This window comes from Spea bombifrons, chromosome 3 (assembly GCF_027358695.1).
Source record: "Spea bombifrons isolate aSpeBom1 chromosome 3, aSpeBom1.2.pri, whole genome shotgun sequence".
Classification (NCBI taxonomy): domain Eukaryota; kingdom Metazoa; phylum Chordata; class Amphibia; order Anura; family Pelobatidae; genus Spea; species Spea bombifrons.
Window position 1 is genome coordinate 24,940,668 of NC_071089.1, and position 27,944 is coordinate 24,968,611.

Below are 27,944 nucleotides of genomic sequence, written 5' to 3' on the forward strand. Positions count from 1 at the left end.
TTTTTTTCAGTAGAAGCATATTTATTAAGATCAAAAAAAAGGCTTCCCATGAAAAATACATTTTCAATATATGTTGATACGAATGTCAAAATATTGACTAGAGCTGCAAGATTAAACAATTTACATTTAACATTTTACCATATGACTGATTCAAGAAAATATTTTTAACAGAGCCCAGGATTTTTTTTTTTTTTTTTTACGGTTACAAAATATAAAGGCAATTACCAACATAAAAAAATAGAAACGTGAGGTTAATTTGATTATTCTGCCCTGGTGCACTAAACTTTAAAACCTATGGTACACCCAATGCATAGATTAGTAAACGATCACTGCGATATATGAACAGTCCTTCCTAGCTCTGTGGGACCTACGTAAAGGTTTAACAGGTCTAGGCATCCAAGCAATGCAGGTCAAGATTAAGCTGCAGAATATCTGTTAAACAATGATTTACAATGAGTTCTATTAAATCACAGTGACATATATATATATATATATATATATACACACATACATATACATATATATATTTTTTTCCCATTGTTAAAGATGCTCCCTCCTTAAGCGGTGATTCATGAGGGTATTTTTTGCAAATGCAAAATTCTGGACAGCTGTGCTAGTGAAGAAGGCCGGCACCTGAAGTGCAATTGGGCTTATTGGTCACATTGTTCCTGAGTTAGTGTAAATAATCCTTTAAGTGTTCTTGAACAGTTCAATGCAGCCTTGTAACATGGCTATGTTATTCTGTGAACGGGAAAAAAAAAAAAACACAATTTATTACATTTCAGTAATAGGAGCTACATGAAAAAAAAAAGTACATGGAAATTATAAAAGATTAGAATAAGTAGCATGCACTCCTAGGTTTTGACCTCGAAGGGACGTTTTGCTCATTAATAAGTAGCTGAATATAAGAGTCTGAATATTCAACTTGTAATGATTAAAATTTGCTGCTCAACTGACACATAAAACATTGAACAGTAACATAAGCAAAGAAAGCTTTGGCATCTATTTATTCTTTAGTTTTATCACAAAAACAGCACTTAAAGATACTGAGATACGTTTTCTGTTTCTATTGCAAGAACCTGCTTTTGTGTGACATAACAATTAAGGGATATAGATATCAGGATTTGTATTGTTAAATGTAAATTGTATATTATATACACACACACATATATATATATAGTATATATAATATAGTATATATATAGTATATATAAAACTAACAAAATAAGGTCTCAAGTGTTTAGAAGAAAGAAAAACAGAAGAAAGGCCTTTGCCTTCAAAACAGCACCTTTGGTTTTTTTTTTTGTTTGTTTGTTTTTTTTGTTTTGTTTTTTTTTTGTTTTTTTTTTGTTTTTTTTTTAGGTACACACAAAAAATGGCAGCAACAGCTCTGAACTGATTAACATTTTAAAATATTTGTCTGCAGCAGAATGCAGTTTGTTGTGCCAAAGGGCTGGAGAGCGGCACACGTGTGCGTTTGCAGGCAAATGTGAAGCATGGTAGATGACTTGGAGTTGCATTTCTGCAAATGGAATTCAGGATTCGGTCAGAATTGTCTCCTCAATGCTGAGAAGTACAGGAAGAAACGTATCCATTACGCAATATCATCAGGAAGGCATAGGATTGGCCCCAAATTTATTCTGCTGCATGACAATAACCCCAAACATACAGCTAAGGTATAAGAACAAGGAGTCCTGGAAGAGATGGTATGGCCCTTGATTTCATCACAGAGTCAGTCTGGGATTACAACTGAAGAAGAGATGTGGTTAGTTCTCCAAGATGTTTGGAACAACCTACCTGCTGAGTGCCTTAAAAACCTATATGCAAGTGTACCTAAAAAAAACTGATACTGATGCTGATGCAACAGGCGGTCACACCAAATATAGATTTAGATTTTTCTTCTGTTTACTCACTTTGTATTTTGTTCAATGATAAAAATAAACTATTAGCATGCCTATTTTTACTACATTCTACATTCTTACTAGTTTTTGTTTCACACCTGCTTAAACCTTTTGTATTGTACTGTATATAATGTGACTCCCATTGATTTTTTTGGGCTGACCCATCATTGTGGTTGTGTGGACGAGATGACGTGAGACGCTCGAGGAAGTAGCGCTCGAGGATCACGCGGGCGGGGGAACGGACGCTGCGACTTTGCTGTAACTCCGCTCACCCGCTACTGGGAGAAAAGACGGGCCGATTAGAGATATCGAGCCCAGGTGTCCCGGCTAACAGCACGCAGCAGACCTCTATCCGGCAGTGAAAATCAACTACACCACAACAGGAACAGCCAGTTACGGAGTTCGTTGAAACTCCGATAGACATCTTTAATCCAGATCTAGACAAAGCTTTTCAGATCGATCATTGGAGAGTGTAAAGCCGTGAGTAACGGGTTTTATAATTTAACCCCTACGTTTCAATTTACTATACATATATACGTATATAAAGATCTACTACAATTACATAAAAAGTTAAGATGTGATCAACACATGAATAAAAGAAGTGTGCTGGATTACAATCTAATATATATTGTGGTGTTAACCATGCATTAACCGGATTAAATATATAACAATATTAAGGGGATGAATTACTAAGTGAATTGGACTTTACTATTCAAGCATGTAAATGAGAACTGAGATCAATTTAAAAGGTGTGCCGATGGTGAGGATACAAGACCTGTGATGCATATCTCTAAGAGTGGACGAAGATAAAGGTTCACCTGCACTACTATTTGATATTTATTTAGAGCGGAGCCTTAATCCTCGGTTCGTTGAAAATTAGCGGAATGATAATAACCCGCATCGGCATATTATATCATATCTACCTGCGTTGTCTGCCTGCGTTGTGGTATCAAGAATAAAAAAGCCATTTATGCATAAAGGATGGCGGAAGGTTAACATTTCTGACTATTTGCACCTCTAATTGATAACAATCAAACTTGGACTCCAGCTGAATATCAGCACTTTAATTAGTATTTAATTAAGGCATTCACTCCAGTTGAATATCAGTACTTTAAGGCATTTACTTTCCTCATACGTTGTTATAAAAGCGGAATATTTACAATTTATACCACATGAACTAATATAAAGTAATATATAACAGAACCGAGGTCAAGATGGCTACAAAAAAAGAAGAGATCAAGTGTAAAAAAAAAAAAGAGAAAAAAGGGACTTGGAGTCAAGAAAAGAAAAGAAAAAAAGAAAAAAAAAAAAAGAGAAAAAAAATCACCTCAATTTTTTCACCCCAGGGCTCTAAAAAAACAGAAGATCAGAGAAACACCTCTCTTGCTTTATCTGATGGGAACCTGGATGAATCAGCAAGGCTATCTGTTAGCCCTAATATATGACCTTCTCATTTTATCGCACAAGAGTATTTACAACAACGCATGGAAAATCAGCTAACAATGTTTAAGGCCGAAATAGTGAAAATCCACGCTGACTGGAAAGAGGAATTGCTGAAAATAGGTGAACAAGTGAAATCTAACGAGATAAAAAATGAATATCTGAAATTTGAGCTAAAAACTATTAAGGAAGAATCTATTCAGATGAAAAATAAGATCGCATCTCTTGATGCAAAACTAACGGGCATCGAAGACAGAACCCGCAGGAAAAATCTAAGATTTTTTTGGGCTGATGAAACCAAGGTTGTATTGCTCGTGAAGAACACCCAGCATTACGTATAGCTTTAAAAGGGAACTGCCTACCACCATGAAATCATCATCCCAATGGTTGAAGAAGCATCATGATTTGCGGCTGCCTTGCCATGAACAGCATGCCATGATCGAGGGAACAATTAATTCCCAAATTTCTCACGATTGCTGTCTGCAAGTAATAATGCGGGTAATATATTTTTTGTGGTTCTGATTGTACAGTGGATAAACTCGTTTTATGCCCCATGTTCAGACATGATTTATGCACCGAGGCCCTTTCGTAAAGCATTGAAGTGTTACTTCATGGTTAAAATCTTGTTGTAGAGTTCTAGACAACATATGGCTTAAATGTGAAACGGATCAAAGCAAAGGCAGAGCATACAAACGTTATACAAACCTTAGCATGCTTAATTTCTAATTCCGTCATTTCAACTAGATTTTTGCGAAAGGCAGACACTCTTCTTTTCTTGAAGCTAATTAGCTCTGCAAAACACAAGTTGCACCGTTTTGGAGTTTGATATGGATTAGAGATGAAATAATTTTAATGGTTCTGTCAAAAGAAAAGTATCAAACACAGTATGCGACTATGTAGGATATTTAACAATATTTCCAATAAAAGATCTTACATTTTCTGTACCTCTTTAGTGAATACGGTGAGGTTATGTATAAAACGTGATAACTAGGTGGTTTATTCAAGAGAACCGATAGAACTCTGGGAAAAACAAAATACTTCAATGCTTTTTTATTAGCTATGCATTAAAAAGGATAAGTCTGAATAGCCAAAAAGGGCAGTTCTAATTAAAAGGAGCTCCACACAAGATCATCACATATCTTCTCGTTGTAGAGTGACATCACTACTAAAAAACACAGAAACATTCTAGAGTTACCACCCTATCTAAACACGCATAACACTGAATCAAAAACTTGTTATGGTCATTAAGGGGCAGGTGGAACCTTTTTTGATTTAAAAAAAATATATATATTCTGTCTTGCTGCTTAAGTAAACAGAAATAAGCAATGTACTGTGCAAGAATGCCAGAGAAAACCATTTTAGAAGAATACATGCATGGGGAAAATCTACTTAAATGTGGGACTTTAATTAATACAAAATGTATAGTTTTGGTGATAAAATAACAAAAAATATCTTTATTCCAGTTTTGGTCATTGTCTAATAGCAGTCTGATCTAGAAATCAATATAGACAACACTAGCCACATCATCTTATCTTCTAATACGAGAGAGAGCATGTTTGGGTCTTTTTAATACTTTATTACCATACCTGGGAACTTCTGAGCTCCAGCTACCCGGAGCCTTCCCTTGCGGGATGCGGCCAGGACTGCTCACTGACACCTCCATTTAAAGGGAAAATGGGCGGGGAGCAGGGCGGAGAGAGGGGCGTGTCAAGATCCCGCTCCCACGACCCGAAGGATTTGGGTCTTGACCCAGAGAACCGGTGCTTCACCCGGCAATCTCCTGGTCAAATCCGGAGAGTTCCCAGGTATGTTTATTACATGGACAAGTGTTGATATATTTTTTCTCTTTTAATGAGTGCTCATATCGTACATGGACACCTTCAACACATGTGGACTTACTGTCGAATCAAGCTAGAAAGCATCCGTAAAGATGACCTGAGAAGTGAAACACGAAGTGGCCCTTCAGCCTACCTTGTTTTGCCGACTCGGAGAGTTTCTCGAATTTCTGGCAACACTCTTGTTGGTGCAACTCTGCCTGTTTCACATCTTTGCTTTTCAACCTTGCTTTATCAAGGGCTTTGTTAGAATTCTCATAATCGACTAGACTTTTGGTCCTTCTGTATAGTAGGTCCTAAAAAGTTTGCACAAAACCTTATTAGGCATCAAAGCGATAAATATACCAATACGCGTGGGGGTTACGGATACACAGCAATGCTGGCAGAATGGTAAAAGCAAGTGTAATCACCATAGTAATCAACAATATTCCCTCATAGACTGCACATTTTTATCCCATATAATCAAAAAGGGGTCATGTAAAAAAGTATCATTTAACAGTATGTATCATGCAATATAAGCAGATGTTACCTTCGCCGCTTCAATATTAAGCAAGTAGTATCGTAAAAGTTCTGTGAGTTTTAAATCTTCATCTGAAGAAACTCTGGCCTCAACTTTCTGCAAAAAAGAAAAAAAAAATCAAAATCCAAGCTCGTTATGTAATATATACGGTATCTATTACAAATATTCGGAGGTTGCTACAAGCGAGACCGGGTAGACATTTTAAAAGCGCAAGTCATATTGTTTTTGGCATTTAACTCTATTTTTTAAAGCCATCAAATGTTTAGTGATCCTCCAACATCTGCCTTTAATATTAAATACTAGTAAAGGGCAGCGATATCTGTAAACCTTATTTGGTTATTAATACTAATATATATATATATATATATATATATATATATATATATATATATATATATATATATATATATTTATTTATTTATTTATTTTTTAAAGGAGCCTATGTACATTTAGTTTGCAATTTCTTTGTTAACCTTTGCATAACCAACGCCTTAAATTAAGTTGAAGTGTAGTTTTTAGGAGGGAGGGTATACACGCTGAGGATGCTAGTAGAAAGAAAAAAAAAACTGTTTGTAAAAGTACACTTTTGAGGACTTCCATGTTTAAATATGTTTTATATTATAGTGGCAGTCCAGTGGAACCATCACACAGTGGGGGTCATTTAGAAAGCTGTTCTGATGCAACCTGGTAAAGGCGCTGCAGTCAGCAGAAATATTTAATTGGACGCAGTGGTTGCTGCACCATTTTCCTTGTTACAGATCAGACATGATCAATGTAACCACTCCCAAAAATATCTCTTGTTTTATTATGTTCGTAGCTACAACTAAATATACTTATCTTGAAAGTTGAACACATAAATGTACAGCACAGAATATTCATCCAAGCATGTGTAACATATGGTTTTTGTTAACATAAGATGTGGGGGAATATTGCTGCACGACAACTAGAGTGAAAATTGGCAGGAATCATTGCACTCAAACCCACATTTGGTAGACGGGGTCACCAGCTAATCATTTTGAAACGTCACCCCAAGATTGACTCAACCTTTTCTTCACCATGCCAAACAAAACACGCCCCTTACGGACAGGCTGTTTTTTCTTTGTGTGCCCTTTGTGAACGAGGCAGTTTTAAAATTTTTGCAGTGCTCTATGAGTTAGATGTAATTTACTTCTCTCTCATTTAGCGTGTACACACGGGTTTTTTTTGTTTGTTTGTTTTCAAAACAAGAACGGCATTCTTTAAATACCATTTTTTATCATATCATCTAATTTCCTATAAAAATAAGAAAAGCAAGATGTTTTATTAAAAAAAAAAAAAAAAAAAAAAAAAACTTTCCCTCGCTTATTTTATTTAATAATATTTTACTCATCCACAAAAGCTAATGGAAATACCTGCTAAATAAGACTCTAATATGTGTCCTGAGTTTAGAAATACCCAATGTTTTGGGGGGGGTGCCTTTTTTTCTTTTTTAAGTGCAAGTAGTAGTTGCTATTTCAAAACCATTTTTTTCAAATCTGGTAAACCTGTCCCCATGTCCTATTTGGGATATCTTTGAAGCCAGCCAGCTCAATTTATCCCATCAAACCATATATTTTTGAAAACTAAACATACCAAGGTAATTCAAATGGTGGTATTTTAACTCTTTCCATGCACTAATTCTACAAGCAGCATTTGTCAAACTTCGTGGTAGTCTTTTCCCCCCCCCCATACACATTGTACTTTAAGTATGAATTTGTAGCTCTTGGTATAAGTCACTGACAAACAACACCCCGATACGTGCTCTGCAACATCTTCCGAGTACAGTGATGCCCCATGCATAGATTTTTTTTTTTGTTGCTTGTGGGGCTAAAAGGCCACATTTAGGAGGTGCACATTTTTCATTTTCACATCTGGTCAATCTGTGCCCATGTCCTATTTGGGACATGTTTGAACCCGGACAAATTAATTTACCCCGTCAAGCCTGGCATGTTATTGGTCGTTGAGGGGTTAATATGAATTCTTTATTGGTTAGGCTGAATGGGATTTTAGACTATCCCTTTTAAAAAATGTTAATGGTGACTATAAGTATTTTGAAATGCATATACTACTAATGTTTACCCACCAGGGAGATATACAACTTATACAGCTCACTTATCCAATGTTACACATGCGCACACACACCCTAGTTTAGTGAGGAAGAAAAAAAAAAGCTGTAAATTCTACTTACCCGTAGTTTTTCAAATAGGTCTGCAAGTTTTACCAAGTGTCTGAAAGAGACAGGCATCAGAATAAATGTTTTGAGATATTTAGGTACAAATGATCTCCACACATGAGAACCTAGGATGTCATAGGACTAGGTCAGCAAAAGGACTTATATTACTCCTTGTTTCCTCTGAAAGAACCAAAGATCTAAATAGCATGTGGTCCAGCAGTTTTACCCTTGTACCTACTGACCTCACCTGACTTTAAAAGAAAAGTATAGAACTACTTTCATTAAGGGTTCAGCACCATCTTGCAAAAACCTCTGCAGCCTTTAAATATAGAACATCTTGTTTGGAATGCACAAGCCTTAAAACTGCAGACATATGGAATATGCCTCTTCAAATACTGAAGCGGTTAAGTGTACAAAGAATGTTCTTGGCTATGTGTCCTACTTGAGATTAAGAAACCAGCACTGCTGCCAAAACACATATACATGCTTGCATCCACCGTGACAAAGTCTCAAAAGATTCTTGTAAAATTGCCTCCGTAGGCCGCAGCACATACCAAACTCTTCCAAGCTCTGAAAATACGTTATGGTTTTACCAACCCCCTTCATTCGGTATTATATAAATATATATCATATATAGGTACAAGCACTCTGATAAATACAATACAAGTTTGTCAGAAATCTCTACCTGGCGAACATTAGTAGTCTGCTCTCTAGAAAAAAAATAAGTCTTCTTACACATATTAGATGAACATACAGGCATGATGGGCAATTCAAGTCTATAGAAAAACTGTACAGGCAAGGGTGAAATTACAATATACCGATGTAACAAATGGTGAATTGCTTTTGTGGACATTTAGTATAAGGAGATGTCGTCAGAAGTTTAAAAGTCAGCCATGGAATGGGTCAAGTAGTTCAAAAATGGACATTTGGGTTGTATGTCTGGAACAAGGTTAAAATTTTACACAAGGGCAAACAATGTTTCTAAACTGTTTTTTTTTTATTATTTGCCATGCATTGGACTTTGTATTTTTCTGTGGGCGATCAAACAAACAGTGCTATTCTTCTCCTTGCAGTTTTATCTTCATTTAAACCAAACGTGGCATTAATCATTTAAAACTGTATTTTGTCTCCATTTCCGGTACGGTTTTAATAACTTTAAAATATAAGTATGTTTACACTTTTTAGGAAGAGATTTAGGAACCATTACAGTTTAGGAACGAATACAGTTTACATTCCGCTAACATATTTACGCATGATTTCCTGATTCGAGGTATGTGTAACAAAACACAAGTGTCTCTTATTAAGACTATATCCTGTTTCTCTGCTTTTTAGCAATGGTAGATCTTGTTAAGGGATCAGTCAAATGTCAAAAGCTATTAAAGGTATGCCAGCAGGCCGTTTTGCTATTGAGGAAAGCATTGTGCGCGTATGCATTGGCGCAGTAGACTAGGTGGTGGTGCCTACCTGGAGTTGAAAAGCTAAAAATTACACATCGTATAGTTTGCAAAGGAACAGCGGTTCTCAATGCAGCTTGGAACAACAAGCAAATAATCATGTTCAGGCCATAAAAAATACTGCAGTACTTTATTAGCACTCAGAACAAGTTACACGTTAGGAAGAAATCAAATAACTCTTTATTAGCCCAGGATTCTTCAAACTTTTCTCCCTTAATCCAGTGCCCGGCTCCTCATGTGCCACACACCTGGTAACATGCAATCGCCACTTTCCAGTGATGACACAACCAGTAACTGTCAGTGCATCAGTCTGTGCTAGGTCATGGCCCCTTTAAATTTTTATGGTGTGTAATTTTTCAGAATCCCACATATGCATTGGCCCCTACCAGAGCAACCCCCCCCAACCCAACTATCTGCAATACAGCAGATATGTTTGGCCAAAAACATCTTGTTGTGCGTGGGATACTCACCTCCTGCCCGTTCTAGCGCTGGTGGCTTAGTGAATGGCGAGGGCAGGGTCTGTTCAGACGCCTGTACGCATATACAAGTTGCCGAAGGCAGCTCCTCTAGCTGCCATTAATAATGTCACTTGTCCATAGTTAGACATTGAACTTGAGAATGCAATGAGTATCTTATGTCTTTGGCCAGTCGGTGCTATGCTTTTAAAGTCATCCCTAGCAGGAGATGTCATTGGACAAGGTTAAAAGGACTCCACTTCTGCACCAAGAAGCCTTGGGGACCCTCAGAACCTTCCAATTCCAGTTGAATAGTAAAATGTCTTTTAGGTACACAATTTAGTATACTAAAAGAACAGATGTGTATAACAAGCATATACAAAGAGGCACGACATGTATGCAACCTTTTTCCCCTTTTTAGGTTTTAATTATAGATCCATATGATATATAGGTGTGTGTTCTTTGGGAGTTTCAGAAGCACGAGTATGATCTTTGGTGAAAAGCCTAAAGCAACATCTCCCTCTAGTGGATGAACTCAGACTGCCTGCAATAAAAAAACATTCTACAGGATCCCCTAAAATCAAAACATTTTTGTATTATTCTTGTTTTAATCTCTTTAGAAACAGGCATAACCTTTAACACATGCTCAGTGTGCAAGAAGTGTATTGGGGGGGGTTTTCAGGACCTACGCTGGCTGGAATTCGTTTACTCAGCAAAAGGGAAACCATCAATGTGACTTCCTACTCAAAATACTTTCTTCCCACAATTCACATCAATGCTTACTTTCTAACAGTTGGGTTCTCCTCCTCGGATAAAGAGGTCACAGCGGCTGAAATATGGATATAATCATCAGCAACATCTGAAAACAAAGCGCACAGGAAATATTTCAGCACAATCGTAAAGGGGCCACACCAATCACTTGTTACAACTTGTCTTTTTGTTCTTCATTAAACAGTTATCGGTGTTGCATAATGCAATATATATAAGCTTATTTTAGGTGTTCTAACTCTGATATTATATCAATCAACTAGAAAAGCACTCACTCCTTATGATACTGTCTGATGGTAAACGACAGAATGTCTAAAGTCTGAATCACTCATCGGCTGCTATAGGTAATCATCAACAATGGGGACCCGGGCAAGTTTCCCTACTGGGACCCTCCCCCACCCAGCTGTACCTGCCCCAAAATGTTAGAAGGCACTGAGCTTCCTTCTAGGGACTCCTCATTCTTGGTCTGTGTACCACCTAATGCATATAATATATGACCACAGAGGAAGAATAATTAGTGAAGAGAGCTGTAGGGCCCAATATCTGTTGAGGGGGTCCAAGGAGTGTAGTCATGGACCCCTGGGGCAAGCCCAGACCTAAAGCAGCAGCCCCCTTTCCTCCCCGTGTTAAAGGTGACCATAAGTGTAGTGCTTGAAAAGGGAACGCCTGGCTTAAAAAAAAAAATAATAATAATCACAGGCTGCTTACTATCATGGCCTAGAGGACTGCAGATAGAGGAAGTTTACTGAGCAATGTATACAATTGTTTCTTTATTCTACTTGAGACTTCCCCTTCAAAAGGACTCGACAGGACGGCACACAAACTCTTATAAAGACTTTGTGTCTGCAAGAGGAACTGCTCTCAGTTACAACGGGCAAAAGCATTGTGTACATATTATGCACAAATATTTTTTAATTGCTCCACATTTTATAAAGATATTTTAATAATAGGTTTGTACTAACATTACCTGGTTAATCCGTAGAAAATATCCTATAATGTACCAAACCCTCACGGTGTTACTTTGTATACTTTCAAATATTTTCTATATTTATTACGGAAACATGGAGAAGCATTAAAAGTATCCTATTACAACGCGTTCCATAATAGTTATGACAAAATCCCCAAAAGACAGTAAAATTAAATGGGCGCATAAAACGTTTACGGTGATATCATTTAGTGATAAACTGGCAACCATTTTTATTGTGTTTTCGGTCGGTTTGAATACCTATAGCAGAACCGTATACTAGAAGTGTGTGTGTGAGGGGAAAGGCAGAGGTTACCCCCCAAATGATTACCTCCATCATCCTCAGCAGATGGAGAGCACCCCAACGCTATGAGTTAGAATTAAACAAGGACCCGACTGCCAATGGCCCGGGAGCTTTGAGATGCCAAACAATACTTACTCTTGTGAGTTCTTGTCATTTTGTCAGCTTTGGCACAAGAATCCTTGATCCTGTTGTAGTAATTCATCAAGAAGATCTTTTCTTGTTCAAAGAAATCATCAACTTCCTGTGTCGGGGAAAGAAGCAGACATCTCTGTATCAGCCCAACAAACTCCAGCACTGCACTCTATAGCGACCAACTTGGTCTGATATAATTAACATGTACTGCACTGTCTATAACATACTAACATCAAACATACTAACATCACCTCCCTGCTTCAATGCTGATTGCTTTGGGTTTTTTCTCATAGTCCCCCCCATATTTTTTAAAAGATTTGCACACAATTAAGAAGTAGATTGGGGTCCAAGATACTAACATAACACAGATGCTACAAACTTGTTGGCAAGTTTTGGGGGGCACATCTTGCCTGTGGGCTAGTAGTATGGAAGTGGACAACATTATATTAATTCTAGAACTATGCCGCAAAGTTCTCCCTCAAAGAGAATCTCATACATGTGTCGCTCACCTTAACTCCAGAAAACAGAACCTCGTCAGCACTTTTTACCATACTCTTAAAAAAGCCACCAAACATCTCTTTGGTATTCTTCCTTCTTACGGTTAGCTAGGATAGAGGGAGAAAGAAACACTTAAGCAACACTCTTTTCATCCAAACAAAAATCATCCATGTTGAAACTGCCGTGGCTTACAGTCCGAGCCAGCAGATTCACAAGACCGTTTTGCCAGCAGCAGATCTAGAATGCACTGCCATTTATTTATTGCTATTTGTTCAGCAATCAGTGAAAAGGACGTTTCCAAGCAATCGCCTGACTAACACCTTTTATGAAGCCAGCAGGCACAACAAAGCAAGAAAGGCTATGTTTATAGGAGTATGTAATATGTCACACAAATTGAGCTGCTTGATGGAACATATATGATACATAATAACTAAAGGTGTGTATTGTTAATAAACCTACTGTATATGCTGTTACTAAATGTGGAAGAAGCTGGCACGTGCCAAGCCAACTGCACTAGATATTTTCTAAAGCATAATGCATCTCTCCCAGGAGTCACGTGTTAAAAAGAGGTACCCATAAAAGACAGAAAGACCTCCAATGTCCCTTATTTAGATGTTCTATGAATACTAGCCAGACAAACAGTGTAAAATACAAAATAAAATTATAATAAATATTATAAAAAATAATTCATGCAGTGTTACTGTGTGTCATACTATATTTTTACAATTTGTGGCATATAAAAATCGAATTAATTTGTCCGAAATTAATATGGTGGTTAGAATGGCTGGAGGAAGGAACGGAGAAAAGCCTGATTCATGCACCTACTTTTCTCTAATCAAAGAAAAAGAGCCCGGCTTTAAATGGAGATAGAATAACAAGTTACTGGGAGGTTTCTAACGAGCATTTACCTTACTATGTTCAACATGCATAGAAAGCGGAATTGTTCCTTCACTAAGAAATGTTGTGAAGCATGCAAAAAAAATCTTATTGGCGGCTTGTAGACGCTAGCTGTGTCAGCATTATGCACGGGAAGAAAGGATTCTTACATCTTGCTCATATTCCAAGAATATATGGAAGTTGTGGTCTTTGCTTAATATGGGATGAGATGACAGTCTCTGGAGGAAGACTTCGTGGACCGATACTGTCTTCTTAAACACCGCCAAATACTCCCTGCAACGACACAGGAAGGGAAGCCATGGGAGGGAGAATGACAAAGATTTGCGTGTTGTGACGACAGACAGCAAATGCACACAGAATGGTCCCTTGCCCCTAACATACACACTGGTGTAGGGGAAGTACCGGTACCTATTTTTTTAAAACAACAAAGCGTTTGCTATATATCTCAAGAGAAAAAATATACACGCACAGTGAAAACTCTAGTGTCTTAATATAGAAATAAACAGCAACTATAGAACAAACAGAGAGGTGGAGTGCAGTAGACAACGTGCATTAAAAAATTTTTGTTTTGTTTTTAGTACATTTGTTTTGTGACAACGAATCCTATCTCCTGCCCTTTCGGTTCGGACGAATATCAGAGGGCTGCTTCTCAGAGATTCTGTCTTCGTTACTCTGGCCTCTGAATAGATTTTAGCAAAAGGGCAGAGCCTCTGGACACACTTTTCCCCCCGTTCCTCAAATCAGGGGAGAGGGTATTTCCAGAATCTCTGCCTTTTTGCAGAAGTTCATCGGGAGGCTATGTCCACAGAAAAGAAGACACAAAGGAGCAGCAGACAAAGAAAGAAGACAGAAGAACGAGAAGATGCAAGCGAAGAAGCGGAGCTCCGTGGCAAAGAGACAGGGACACGGAAGCAGTCAGCGGAGCAGATAGGGAGACATTCAGAGAGAGCGTTAGACAGTGAATGAGATTGCGAGTGAGTGAATGAGATTGCGAGTGAGTGAATGAGATTGCGAGTGAGTGAATGAGATTGCGAGTGAGTGAATGAGATTGCGAGTGAGTGAATGAGATTGCGAGTGAGGGAATGAGATTGCGAGTGAGTGAATGAGATTGCGAGTGAGTGAATGAGAGTGCGAGTGAGTGAAAGATCCAATGCAATTCAAAGGAAAATTCTGAGCTCTTTATTTGTTTTTATGGGGCAAATTTTGTATAAATGTATTTATGCAACCCTGCACATAACTGACGAAACAGTTTTCATCATCCAGTTGGCATGTTAGTGCTACAGAATAGCAGTTCGGGACTTTTAATATATATATATATATATATATATATATATATATATATATACCGTATTTGCTCGATTATAAGACGACCCTGATTATAAGACGACCCCCCAAAATCTGAATATTAACTTAGGAAAAAAAGAAAAAGCCTGAATATAAGACGACCCTAAAGGAAAAAAGTTTTACCAGTAAATGTTAATTCATGTAAACTATTTTTTTTAATAAAAGCTATGATTGAGAAAAATATTTTTTTTTTGTTTTTATTTCTTTTATATTTTCTATTGTATTTTCCAACCTGTCCCCCAGTTACGCACATCTGCCCCCAGGCTTGCCACACCAATATGGCACTGTGGCCCATGATATGCCTTTTAACCCTCTATATGCCACTGTGCCCCATGGTATGCCTTTTGACCCCCTATGTGCCACTCTGCCTCCAGAAATGCCTTATACCCCTATATCCCATTCTGGCATTTAGGGGGTTAAAATGCATATTATGGGGCAGAGTGGCATATAGGGAGGTATAAGGCATTCCAGGAGGCAGAGTGGCATTAAGGGAGTTAAAAGGCATTATATAGAGCACTCTGCCTCCAGAAATGCCTTATACCCCTATATGCCACTCTGGCATTTAGGGGGTTAAAAGGCATATTATGGGGCAGAGTGGCATATAGGGAGGTATAAGGCATTTCAGGAGGCAGAGTGCACTATTAAATGCCCCCTTAACGCCACTCTGCCTCCTGAAATGCCTTATACCTCCCTATATGCCACTCTGCCCCATAATATGCCTTTTAACCCCCTAAGTGCCAGAGTGGCATATAGGGGTGTAAGGCATTCCAGAAATGCCCTACACACACACACACACACTTACTTACCGGTGCTTCCAATTTCCTGGTGTATTGCCGGGGCAGCGGGTTGACGTCTCATTCCGCGGCAGCCGGAAGGAGATGGAGTTGGCAGCGGGGGTTTGTATGCGTCCGTCGCAAATACCTTCCCCGGCTGTCAGAGATCAGGAACTCTGGAACAATGATCTCTGACAGTCGGGGAAGGTATTTGCGACGGACGCATACAAACCCCCGCTGCCAACTTCACCTCCGGAAGCACCGGTAAGTGTGTGTGTGTGGGGGGGGCGACGACAGGAGGATCCAGGTCCCCTGCAGCGGTGCGGGGGATCTGGATCTTAGTCTCCTAATCAGACCTCTATTTGAGGTCTGATTAGAAGACGACCCCGATTATAAGACGAGGGGTATTTTTCAGAGCATTTGCTCTGAAAAAAACCTCGTCTTATAATCGAGCAAATACGGTATATATATATATATATATATATATATATATATATATATATATATATATATATAGTTGCTGATTTTCACACCATAGCTCATGTTCTAGATGACTGCACACATCTGGTACGTCTGTAACGAGCAATAATTTGGACATTTATATGACCAAGAAATCTTGAACTGTGAAGGTTTACCAAATGCACAATAAATCCTGGCTCTAGCCTCACATTTAAATAACTTATAGAAAACGGTGCCAAAAATATTTATGCCAGTAATCACAGATGCTAACCAGCATCTGCCAAATGATGGATCCCTTGACACATAAAGCTTGGTGTTATTTTCTGTTGATGGATAAAACGCCAACATTACGCAGAACTGTACTCGCTTGCCACAGCATGCGGCTCTTTCGTTTGCTGACGTTGCTTAGCAGATGGACAAGCTAATAGCAATTATTATCCATTAAGAAGGTTAGTTGGTTTAATTATTTCAGATAATACCAAACTATCTGCAAAAATTTTTTAAAACTCCCGTTACCATAGTGCCACCTCCATTCAACGTTTCCATCTACTCCCCATAACTAAATTAAACTAAACAGATAGCACTGTATTGACCACCAGCTTAAGTCTGTTTTTAAACCCAGGGTCTATGATCACGAATTTGAAGTCCATAGCTGCAGGTACCAAATGATTAAACTATATGACAGAAACATTTAAATACATAAAAGAAATCAAGACGATAAAGGAGCAGAGTATACTTAAAAGAAGAAAAACTACCACGACAAGAGGACATAGCCTTAAATTAGAGAGGCAAAGGTTTAAAAGTAATATCAGGAAATATTACTTTACTGAGAGGGTATGTGGATGCATGGAATAGATTTCCGGCAGGGGTGGTAAAGGTTAGCAGAGTGAAGGAGTTTAAGCATGTATTGGATATGCATTAGGCTATCCTGAAAATAAGGCCAGGGACTAAGGAAAGTATTGAGAACTTAGACAGACTGGATGGCTCGATGGCACCTTTTATGTTTCTATTTAACTATGTAACTCTCTAACGAGACATGACTGTGACTGCAAGAAGAAGCAGCATTCACTAAGCGGTCCGGTGACACTTCCTGGATGAAGTCAGATACAAAGGAGACAAAATGTGGCATTTGAAAGGTAAATGTGGCATTCGAAAGGTAAGCTGAAGAAGGAAACATGCTGCCATGTAGAGAGTTATACTGACCTGGAATATGAACTATTTTATCTGTGAGAGCCATTAAAGTGCCACGTTCCTGATGAGAGTATTGGGCCAGTAGAGTCTATGGGTTATTTACGGAACACAGGAGACTCCTTAATAAGGAACCTTTAACATTTCTGCTTATTATAGTGAAGTAACAGTCCCCGTTTTTCTGCTCACATTCGCTTAGGAGCATTTATAGACTTAGGAGAAGGGAGCCGACCTCGGGACAGGATATTGATTAGATAACGGTGACTGTTTGATGCCTGATCGCAAAACAAACATCACAAGCTAGGCAGTTTGAATAAATGAAGTTAGTTATGTTAAAAGCTGCGAAGGGCCTTTGCATATTTTGTCACAGAACAGAAGCAAAAGAAAAAGAAAAGGACTGAAGTACAAAACAGAACAGAGGCTCCTCGTTAATGAGTCAACTTTGGTCTTCTGCTCTTTGGTCTTGTGCATTCGATTAGTTATCCGACCATCCCGAGTGACTGAGGTTGTGTGAGTGAGCATCAGGACTGACACAGATAGTACTCTGTTCATGAGCAACATTTTATGCATTCCGAATTTCAACCACAAACGAAAACAATTTGGTTTGGAAAGTTCCAGTGAAGCATAACCAAGTGTTAAAGTAGGAGTAGTAGACAACTGGGACCTATTCAGCCTACTTCGCAATAGATAATAAAACTGAATTTCTTCATAATTTCTTGACACATACGATATAATTTGTGACTGTCCACAAAACATTATCAAAACACTATTGGGTAATGTATAAAAAGTGATTCTGGAACAGTAGGCTTAGCAGCATGGCACCCAATGGAGTATCCATGCTTACCGGACCTGTCCATTCTTTGGTAGTTGCCCCCCATTATTAAAGCATTCCTTGCACTCGCTCAGTATTAGCTTACTAAGGTAAGAATTCAAAAAATGGGGACTCACGCCTCCAGCTCCTGTTTCATTTTGGCAAATTCATCCTTGGTCATGGAGCCTTCCCCCTCCCCCAGCTTCTGCATCTTCTCTCGAGGTCCATCAAAGTCGGGTTTCGCAGGTGCTGGTGGAATCTGTCCCAAAAAAAGAATGTATGGCATGAGGTGCTTCTCACATACTGTATATTCTTACCTGCTGTGATCGCCTGTCATGGTGTTTTTTGTAATCCTAGATGTAAACTTTCTTACGCGCTTCTTTTGTCTGTATAGTATAGGGGTGCTCAATGCCAGATCTCAACCCGACCAAGATGGCCATAAATCCTGACCTGTTTAAGGCCTATGGTCATTTAAGTCATGAAGCATTAAGGCAGAGTTGCCTTTATACAATATGCCACGTCTGACTATGCTTTTCATTCACATAGCTGTAAATCATGATACATAGTGATACAACCCACACAAAAAAGGAGGTCGTCTCCATTTTCCCAGACGGGCAGACTATTTCAGTAACACTGTGAAAATCATACAGTCTGCATATGTAAAACCTAGGACATACAGTAACCATCAGATCTCTACCGCAAAATATTTCTGCTCAATGCTCATTTTAGTTGAAAATGAGAGCTACCGGCTGGCAACAACTTTAATATACGGCTTTAACAGGCTAGTCACAGATACCTCTGTTCTCCACTTACAGCCATAAGTGACAATATGCGAGGCACATCTGCGATCTTACAGAAAGGACACTTACAATAAATCCAGCATATTCTTCAGTCTCGACAAGGGCTTCATGTAGCCAAATGAAATCTTCGTGCTGACGAATCACATTGAACTCTGGGCTTTTGAATGTGCTCAGCGTGGTCTGGAAATAAATTACAAGAAAAACAACAATTCACAAGAGCAGCGTCTATAAGGATTTTTGGAAATAAAGGGTGGTGTTAGAATCCAGGACTAGCATACTGGCTGCTACGACTACTTCTAATGGAAGTCAATGAGAGCGCTACTGAGCATGTGCAAGAAACATGCCTCCAGTTACACTATCTGGTTTAAGTAGATGCAAAAGGAGATAAAATAATAATAATATTATTGATAATAATACATTGCTCCAACACATTGGAGTCTGTATTGCGTGGACTCAAATTTAAATGGTGGATTTAAATGCATGCATTCTTTAGATGTTGTGACTAATGTGTCCCCTGAACAGCAGAAATATATTTAACAAAGGCCGTGGCAGGTGCCTTGCAACCCTCTCTATAAGGAAAGCCGATAAGAACCATTTATAGCCCCCCATTTTTTCTGATGTAGAGACTCAGACCTTAATCGATCCTTGGTCCGTGTCTTAAATTCAGCATTGCTTTATTCCTTCTCATATCTTATGCATGTTTAAACTCCATCACTGTATAAGCCGCTGCCACTTCTGATGGGAGGCCGTTTCATTTATCCGCCACCCTCTCAGTAAAATAAAACTTCCTAAAATTACCTTTGTATGGACCGTAAACTTTACTTTGTCTTTCTCGCTTAACGCATCCGGAATATCAATCTGAAGAGAAGGATCGGTGTTCAAATCCACTGACACTGATCTCACCTAAAGAGAAAAAACAACAGATATGTGCAGATGCACCGAACACCAGAATCATAATAAGCAAGCCATTTAAATATATAATTTACAAAAATGTTTAGAAAGAAAGGACTGCTCTTTAAATAGATACAGAAAAATATGACACTTGGTGCTCTAATATTCCAAGTCCAACACTCTTATCACTTTAAAAAAAAAAATAGATTTTTATATAATAGCTTTATGAAGGTCGCCTCTACTAGAATGAGGTATTTTTCTTGATCAAAAATTCCACCTATGCATGGAAAAGCAAAACACATCGATAAGATCGTTTTACTGGTTTCAGAAGAATTTCTCTATTTATTAAGCATTTTGCTGCAGATCTCCCTTGATAACTAAGACCCTAAAGCACTCCAGCCAAAGTTGCCCGATCCACTCCGTTTCTGCATAATCACACATGAAACTAATTCCACCCCAGACAAACCATCTGCATATCCCAACGAATGTTCAGGCTGTCTGATGCCCCAGTGGAAACACGTTCCCAAGTACCGTTATTTTTGCTGGCTCCTCTCGAGCGGCCGGTTCTCCTCCTGTCTAATTGCCTGCTCTGCGACAGTACTAGCCCAGACTGCTGTGCCTCTGCCAGCCATGATCTACAACTAGATGTGCATTCACACCTGAACCTCACGTTACGGCTTAAGGCCGCGTCACTGTCCTACCGGACTTCAAATAAATGGGGAAAGTTAAATAGCGTTATTCAATGGTCCCTATTACACTGAATGTGACACAATAGCACACGTCCTTGAAATTTATAAATGTGAATACTGCAGGGTTGGTTTGAATATCATCGCGATCCCTGAAACTGTCTTTCCGGCTGATAAATTATACCCTGATATGATTATTACATATATCATAAGCAAAATGAAAGGAGCAGCCTGGTTGTGTCTTTTTCACATGGGTACGTGTTGTTCAACTGCAGAAGAACAGGCTCCTCTTCCCATACAGACTTCATAAAAGCCAATACAGGAGAGAATGCTTTACATGGGGTATTAAAATATGAGGATGGTACAAATGGAGTATTGGAGATAATTAAATTTTTTGTTTCTATTAGAACAATGGGGTTTTTGTTTTCATTTTAGCTGAATATTCTCTGTTTTATTTTCAGTTTGGATTTGGAACATTAAGCTGCGCTGATCATGCTAGAACCTTCTAATGAATTGCTGAGGAAATCTATTTTTGTGTCGCAGGTTTTACTTTTTAGCTTTATGCCCGTGTCATCTTACATTCACTGCATGTGAACTCGTCGTTCCAGAGCGGCAACCAAAGGGAAAATGCTGAGTTTGGGGGAAAAAAAGGAGATAAAGCAAAACTCCAAACATCCTCCTAGATAAATGGCAGGAAACAGATCTCGACAAGTACTGTTTTACTTAAAGGAGAAGTCCCATGGAAATTATCATAAAAATACAGTGCTGTACATAGTCTTGTGGACGACCTCAATGAAAACATAGTTTAACTTATAGACCTGGAGGCTGCCATTGCTGTCAGTCATGAGATATTTTGGGTGACTTCCCCTGCGCAAACATCACATTCCGTGCCGATTCTTCACAGCGATGCTAATGAGCTCTATTCCAACACAGGCTTTCATTAGCCAGAGTATGGGTACCAAGACTAAAATTGTATTGTTGTATTTTTTTACGGCAGGCAGTTTGACAAAGACTCAGGGTGTTTGTCTGCTAGATTGGATTAAGATGACAGAGCTAATACGGACATACCCAAAAACATTACGCAAAAAACAGGACTTTTCAAAAAAAATAATACAGCACAATATTTTAATAAACTTATTTTTAGTCTGATTCTAAGTATTTTTTTTTAAATGGTGAGAGTTCCCCTTTAAGGGTCTACAGTACCGTTTAGAATGCACGGGTACAAGTCTACTAGTTAAAGTTGACCTGTGACCAATAACAAAGGAGTTAAATGATTAGCCCGTGGGGTACGTGTATGCTGGTATAAACCTGTCTTCTCAGCAAATTATAAATTGCAATATAAAATAAGTATGGGCAGTTATTATGCTCTCCTGATATTTATACGAGCAGAGAAACCAGATAAATAGGATTACCAAACCTTGGCAATTCTAGCTGATTGTAGCTTGGATACCTTTTGTGATCGGTGCCAAGACCTAACGAGCGACAAAAAAGTGGGAAACAGTGCCGGTATCGTCAGCACCGAACGGCTGAGCCGGGTGAGCTTCTCCTCCAAGCACCGTACCGTCCGTAACTAGTGAGCTTTCTTACACGCTCACGTACACATTTATCCGATGATAAGGTCTGATCTCTCATTTCTGACACCAAACAGTAGAGTTCTTACAAAGGTTAAAAATCTGTAGCCGTTTCCTTGGGTCTTTGTAAAGCAGCCCCAGGTAAAACGTAATAATAATAGTGTTGACAAGAGTCACAGGAGAAAAGGAGATTCCCTGGGTGTTCATCAAATAAACATGAGTAATCTTACCCCAAGCTAGCAAGTGACAGGCCCTGAGCAAAGAATGCAAAGAAAACAACCATGTCTTCAGCTATTATATATTAATAGTTCTTTGTGGATCATTGATTAAAGGTTAGGAGAAGACACCAGAAGCCAACCAGGCAGGCTGTAGCTGCTGAGATGGAAAACTAATGATGTTTTTCTTAGAGAAACATCACCTGTTTACCTGAAAGCACATCGGTGAACTGCTTCCCTGATGCCAGAACAATGATAAGGCATCGAGTCATGGTGAGGTTATCGCATAATGACGTACAGCAGATTACCGGCGTTCAACCAGGCCAACGGAGATTTGTCACCGTAGAATACACATTCTTCCCGGTTTTTAAACTCAATTCTGTCTCTGCCGTCTGATATCCAAGGAGAGCTTTTTATTTTCCTATACTCTCTATACAGTCCTGGAAGGATCATATCTTAGCAAAAAAAAAACTACATAGCAAACCTGCAGAAGGAGCATAGAGAGTATCCATCGAGAGATAAATTATATCGTATGTATATACTTTTTCTCCATGCCAGTTACCAGCCAGGATACCTGGCGGTGTTTGCCCTTCACATTAGAATTTATTATTTCAGTTTATTACAAATCAAAATCTGCTTGTTCCCAAAATCTCCATACTGGCTAAAGAAGCCCTAGCAGATCCAGTGAAGGCCCAGGAGAAATACGTATGCCTCCCTTCTTTGGCTAGCCAACAGTATGGCCAGAATGCTGCAGGGATCCATCGACAATCGCTGAACATCGACAAAGGGCCTGGAAATATCCACCAAGATGTGAACAAATGGAGTGCCCCAGGGAAACCCTGCTAATTTAGTAAAAAGCACCCCAGTGAAGCAAATAAATATATGAAGATATCCAACTGCACTTCTGTTGGCCATATATTCAATGCTTTTTAAAGCTGACTTAGTTTGGGTAGTAAGGGGCTATGCATAAAGCGGAATTTGAAACACCAGGATCTGTTTAAGGACTTATAAATCTTATGTACCATGTTCTACATGCTACTGATTAATGGAAACTTTTTTTTATTATTATTATTTCATCTAATACATTTTTAATCTCCCAATTTCTTGCATGATTTGACTTGTTTCGGCTTCCACCTGTACAAAAAATTAATTGGCCAATGAATATCATTAAGAAAATTATTTAGTGATTAAGGATTGATTTTTCCTCTCACTAGGAAGGAATTTTATTATGCAGCTTTGAAGCCACTGTCTGTTCGTTACACTAAGCTTGTCCTTTGCGAAGGCGAGGACTATTCACCCCTGCGTACACGTGACAACATCCTTTTCCCCGTCTCTGTTCAACATAAAAGTGTTCTGTGTGCTTTGAAATATGTTCCTCGCTCTGCTGCTCACGTACCAAGAACCTGCCTTCTGCTTTCTAGAAATCGTTTACAAAGATCCAAATCCAACTGTGCAAAGAGCCTTTTTACAATAATACTTGACTAAGAGATACTTGACTTCAATTCAGACGTTAGATTATTTAAAGGGGATACTATGTTGTCTTTATAAATGTTACCTCGTTACACTTGTAATTACAAAATCTTAGTTTCAGGATCTTTGTCCCATGCATGTATTAACATTTCTTGATGGGAGGCTGTTCCATTTATCTACCACCCACACAGTACAGCGAAACTTACATCACATTTAAACCTCTGGTCATTTTAGTAGCCCTATCTGGACCCTCTCCAAAATGTGATTATTTTGGAGATGGGGTATCCAGAAGTGTACACAACACTAAAAATAGCAGTTAACATTTCAGCCAACTCTTGAAGCCTTAACCCAGATGTCTCATTTCACTTTAAAATCAGTCAATGAAATACTTTGGCAAACTTATTTAGCCACTTTCAATCCAAGGTACCTGTGAACATTGCTTTCATTACCTAAACAGTTGTCTTAGGGTGAGGTTGCATATTGTCAGTTGTGCTAAAGACTGCATAGACATCTCCTGCTTCTTATAATGAAGAGGACTGAAGGCCAGGCCCTTCTCCTCCTGAAACTTAAAGACGATGTCACCTTCACCAGAGGCAGCTCACAATGACGGCACTTCATGCAAGTAATTAAATCAAGCATTCATTACACTTTAGAATTACACATCCACTTTGATGTTCTTTACAGAGCTTCGTGACATAAATAGGAACACCCGGAACAAGCGCGTCCTTCAGGATTGACTCAGCCACGCTGGAGGATAACATGATTTAATTAGGTATTAAGTTTGGATCGCTGGTATGTGTGAGAGTTTACATAAACAGTTCACGTGAAAGCTCATTTTGATACACAAAGCTTTACTTATGGTGTGTTCAGATCAGTTTTAAGCCCTTTTTGGAATAGCCCAGCCAATCTATATGGACCAGGCTGGTGTAAAGAGTCTGCAGTTACATGTAAGCAGATCACAAATTGTATTCTGTCTAAGAACAGAATTATATAGATCCTGACCGCTCCACTATCAGGCAACACTACATGCTTTGTAAGAAATTACCCTGCTAACAAGACTAACACAAATATATGGATATAAATGTTCAAGAAATACCTTAGTAAAGCTTGATAAACACTTATCTTAGAATTCAGCATCAATAACAAACAATGCTGAGTTGGTAAATAAAAGGATGCGAACATTTATAATTGTGCATTCTATTAAGAGTTTACGTAATTGTTTGATACCAGAGGGGTCTCTAAAGCTTATTTACTCTCCAATGAAACAGATGAGTGAACCACTGATTGAAGAGAGGGAAAAAACAGAATTCACTTAATATATCCATATATATTATGATTTAATTGTACCTCTTACATTACTGTAACTTATAAGAATTGATTTTTATATTGTACTTTCCAACTTATGGGGTAGTTAAACAACCTCAAGTATAACTGGCGGCAGCTCAGATAGTAAACATTTACTTCCATTACCATATTAAAAGGTATGATTAATGGCTTTGTCAGCACTAGTAACAATGTTCTTTCCCTAGTATTTAAACAAGCTAAACTATATAAATGTATAATAATTTTAAGCTACATTATTGCAATGTCTACTACTTTCAAACACATTTCAAAAAATCTGCCATGTGAAATAGTAGTACATAATAGAGGAAAAAATAACAGCTAGCTACATGAGTGTTCTCAACAAAGCACTTTGCATAATGAACAATCTGTATTATACGAGACATGATGTGTTTGTGGGAAGGACATGTTTTCAGGCACAGACCTTTGGCTAAGTGGTCTAATGTCCTTAAGCGTCCTAGCAAGCTGCACATTCATATCCCCAGGGCTGTCATCTGCAAGCGGTAACTGTGATAACCAATTATGGACCCCTCTGCAAATCAAAGGTCTCTGGATTTACACTCAGATTGCAATCAGAAAGTGCTGGGATTTTATAAAAAACTTCAATGTTAATAAAAAGTGCATTATTAGTATTATCTTTTATTTATATAGCGCCAACAATCTAGGCAGCTCTTAATACAATACCTACATTCAAGGGGTATGACAAGACGAGAATTGACAGACTAAGACAAACGATACATTAGTTGGAGAGCCCTGCTCGCAAGTTTACAATCTTGAGGGAATGGGGTGAGGATTAAACAAACAGCTAAATTCTGTATACAGCATACATTCAACAGTATATAGTGGATCTTTATACTAGTGGGTACTACCTACTGTATTTAGCAGAAACACAGAATTCGATGGCAGAGAAGAACCCTTTGACCCATCTGGTCGGTCCATTACTCCCGCTGTTATAAACTCAAACCTTAAAGGGACCCGTTAATGTTTCCTGTAGCCTCGTCAAAGAAGAATGCACATTAAATAGTTAAAGTTTAAAGCAGCCAACCAGTGCAGGAAAGAGCTGCAACAGAAATGAATTGGAGTTCTTTCCATGCATGTGCATAGTGGGGTCTCGTCTCGCTCCCCCCCTCCCAACACCACCAAGAACAAGTCACCTGCACAGCAATGGGGGATTCCACAGAACCTCCTACACAAACACATTTGCCAGGGGGGGCGCCTCATAAATCTACAGGGACCTCTCAGCTTTATATGCTTTGATGGATGATGTCTCCCTTTAATCAGTCTTTGATCTTGTCTCAGATCCAGGATAGCCACATGTATGATTTATTTCTACTTTTCTCTAAACACCTTTCTCCAAACAATAAATAAATACAAGTCGTCCTCCCGCTTACATCATCGGGTTAGGTTCCACGCAATAAGTTTTACACAGAAATAAATGACATAAACTGAGTTATGCTCCAGCGCTAATGTCCGATAAACTATATGCTCAAGTTACCATGCATTCTATTTAACTATAATAATTTAAATTAACTATAACAGGATATGTGATCCAATACACGGTGGACTAAAGTGTACGGATTTAAGAATGACGCTCAACAAGAAGCGTGTACGGAGCAAGTCTATAAAAGACTGGTGCATGACGTATAAATAATATAAAGGGAATCCATATCTTCAGTCAAACTGGATTATTGTAGGGACATTGAAGCTCCTTTTTTCATCAGATCATCCATCCTTAAGGAAGTTTCTCTGCCTCTAGCAGAGATGGATCATGGAATCCATATGGATTCTTCATGGGGCCATAGCAAAGGGTTATATTGGAACTTGTCAAAAGTAAACAGTATACCAAAGACTAGGAAGCAATACACATTAAGGGCACAGAGTGAGTTTATTCCAAAGCATGTCACAGAATTCCCACCAGAGTCTATAAAGCAGCCAGACACTGCTGAATGGAACATCTGAGACCTCCCTGTTTACCACAGACAAGGCCAGTTCTCGTGAGTACCATTTCACTTCCTTCAACCGGGTATGTACCAGAAATGTATTTACTGCAAAGCCACCTAAACTGGAGCCCGCTTTTCACTCTACAGATAAGCCTGAGGTAAATACATTATATAAGAGACAGTGCATGAGGTAAATATGTCAGTTTTGTCTCATGTGAATAAAACTTTAATTAAACTTTATCAGCGGCATTGCGAACAAACTAAAACAAGTGTAAAGGCATATGGAGGTTTCTGGGAGTGGAATCAGGAAGTGTCCCGATACGTGTCGGACTCATGGAAATTAACAAATGCACCGTGATGTCCGATCTTACCTTGCTCTTACTGTTATCGTCGACTGACAGCGAAGCCATGTCGATGCTGTTACGCTGCTAGACAAGTAGACCGCACCAGTGCCCCTTCGGACATGCAAAGCACCGGCTCCCAGCAGCGTACAAGCTCCGCCCCTTCTACTACTGGCAACACCTCGTGAAGTTCATAGTCACACCCCCAACCTTCACACACTCCTTCCATGTCTGTTGTGGGCAACCACGCCCACTTTCCACTAAAACCAGGGAAAGTAGTAAAGTCGCAAGGGCTTCTTCATTTCCCCTTCATTTTCCCTTAAAGAGGTCACACTACAACCATTAAAAACGGCAGTGGTGTACATAAATAACTCAGAACTGAGATGTCATGGTCCATGTAGTTTTGATTTAATGTTTACATACCAGATATTTCTAATACCACCAGAAGTCATGGGCTTAATACAAATTTAAAGAGTGGGCCCATGTTCTGCCCCTGCCCATGCTCCACCTCCTGCTAGCCTGCTTCATTTCAAAGGGGCCACTGGACCTCGATCTGAGGTACCAATCCTCAAAAAAGTGCCAAAGCCTGCAAGGGCCCAGTCCCTCGAGAGGACAATGAAGAGGCCTGTGACGGATTACAGGTACGGTTAAACCCCCATTTTGGAAGTGTTTAAATTCTCTAACCCCTTCCTGTCCTTAGGACGTACTAATATGTTCTATAAAACAAGTCCTAGATGACTGAGGACCTAACATTA

At 38.9% G+C, this 27,944-nt stretch overlaps 1 protein-coding gene across 1 annotated transcript; it reads right to left on the reverse strand.

Moving 5' to 3' along the window:
• Nucleotides 1-27,368, reverse strand: SNX5 (sorting nexin 5). Its single transcript, XM_053459539.1, has 13 exons — nucleotides 27,220-27,368; nucleotides 19,533-19,637; nucleotides 18,804-18,914; nucleotides 18,072-18,193; nucleotides 13,509-13,632; nucleotides 12,474-12,569; nucleotides 11,968-12,073; nucleotides 10,580-10,655; nucleotides 7,903-7,942; nucleotides 5,706-5,792; nucleotides 5,313-5,472; nucleotides 4,047-4,132; nucleotides 1-741 (listed from the first exon to the last, which is right to left on the reverse strand). Exons 1-13 carry the CDS (start codon nucleotides 27,256-27,258, stop codon nucleotides 691-693), a joined length of 1,203 nt encoding a protein of 400 aa, XP_053315514.1. The 5' UTR covers nucleotides 27,259-27,368; the 3' UTR covers nucleotides 1-690.
• Between the last annotated feature and the right edge of the window lie 576 nt (nucleotides 27,369-27,944).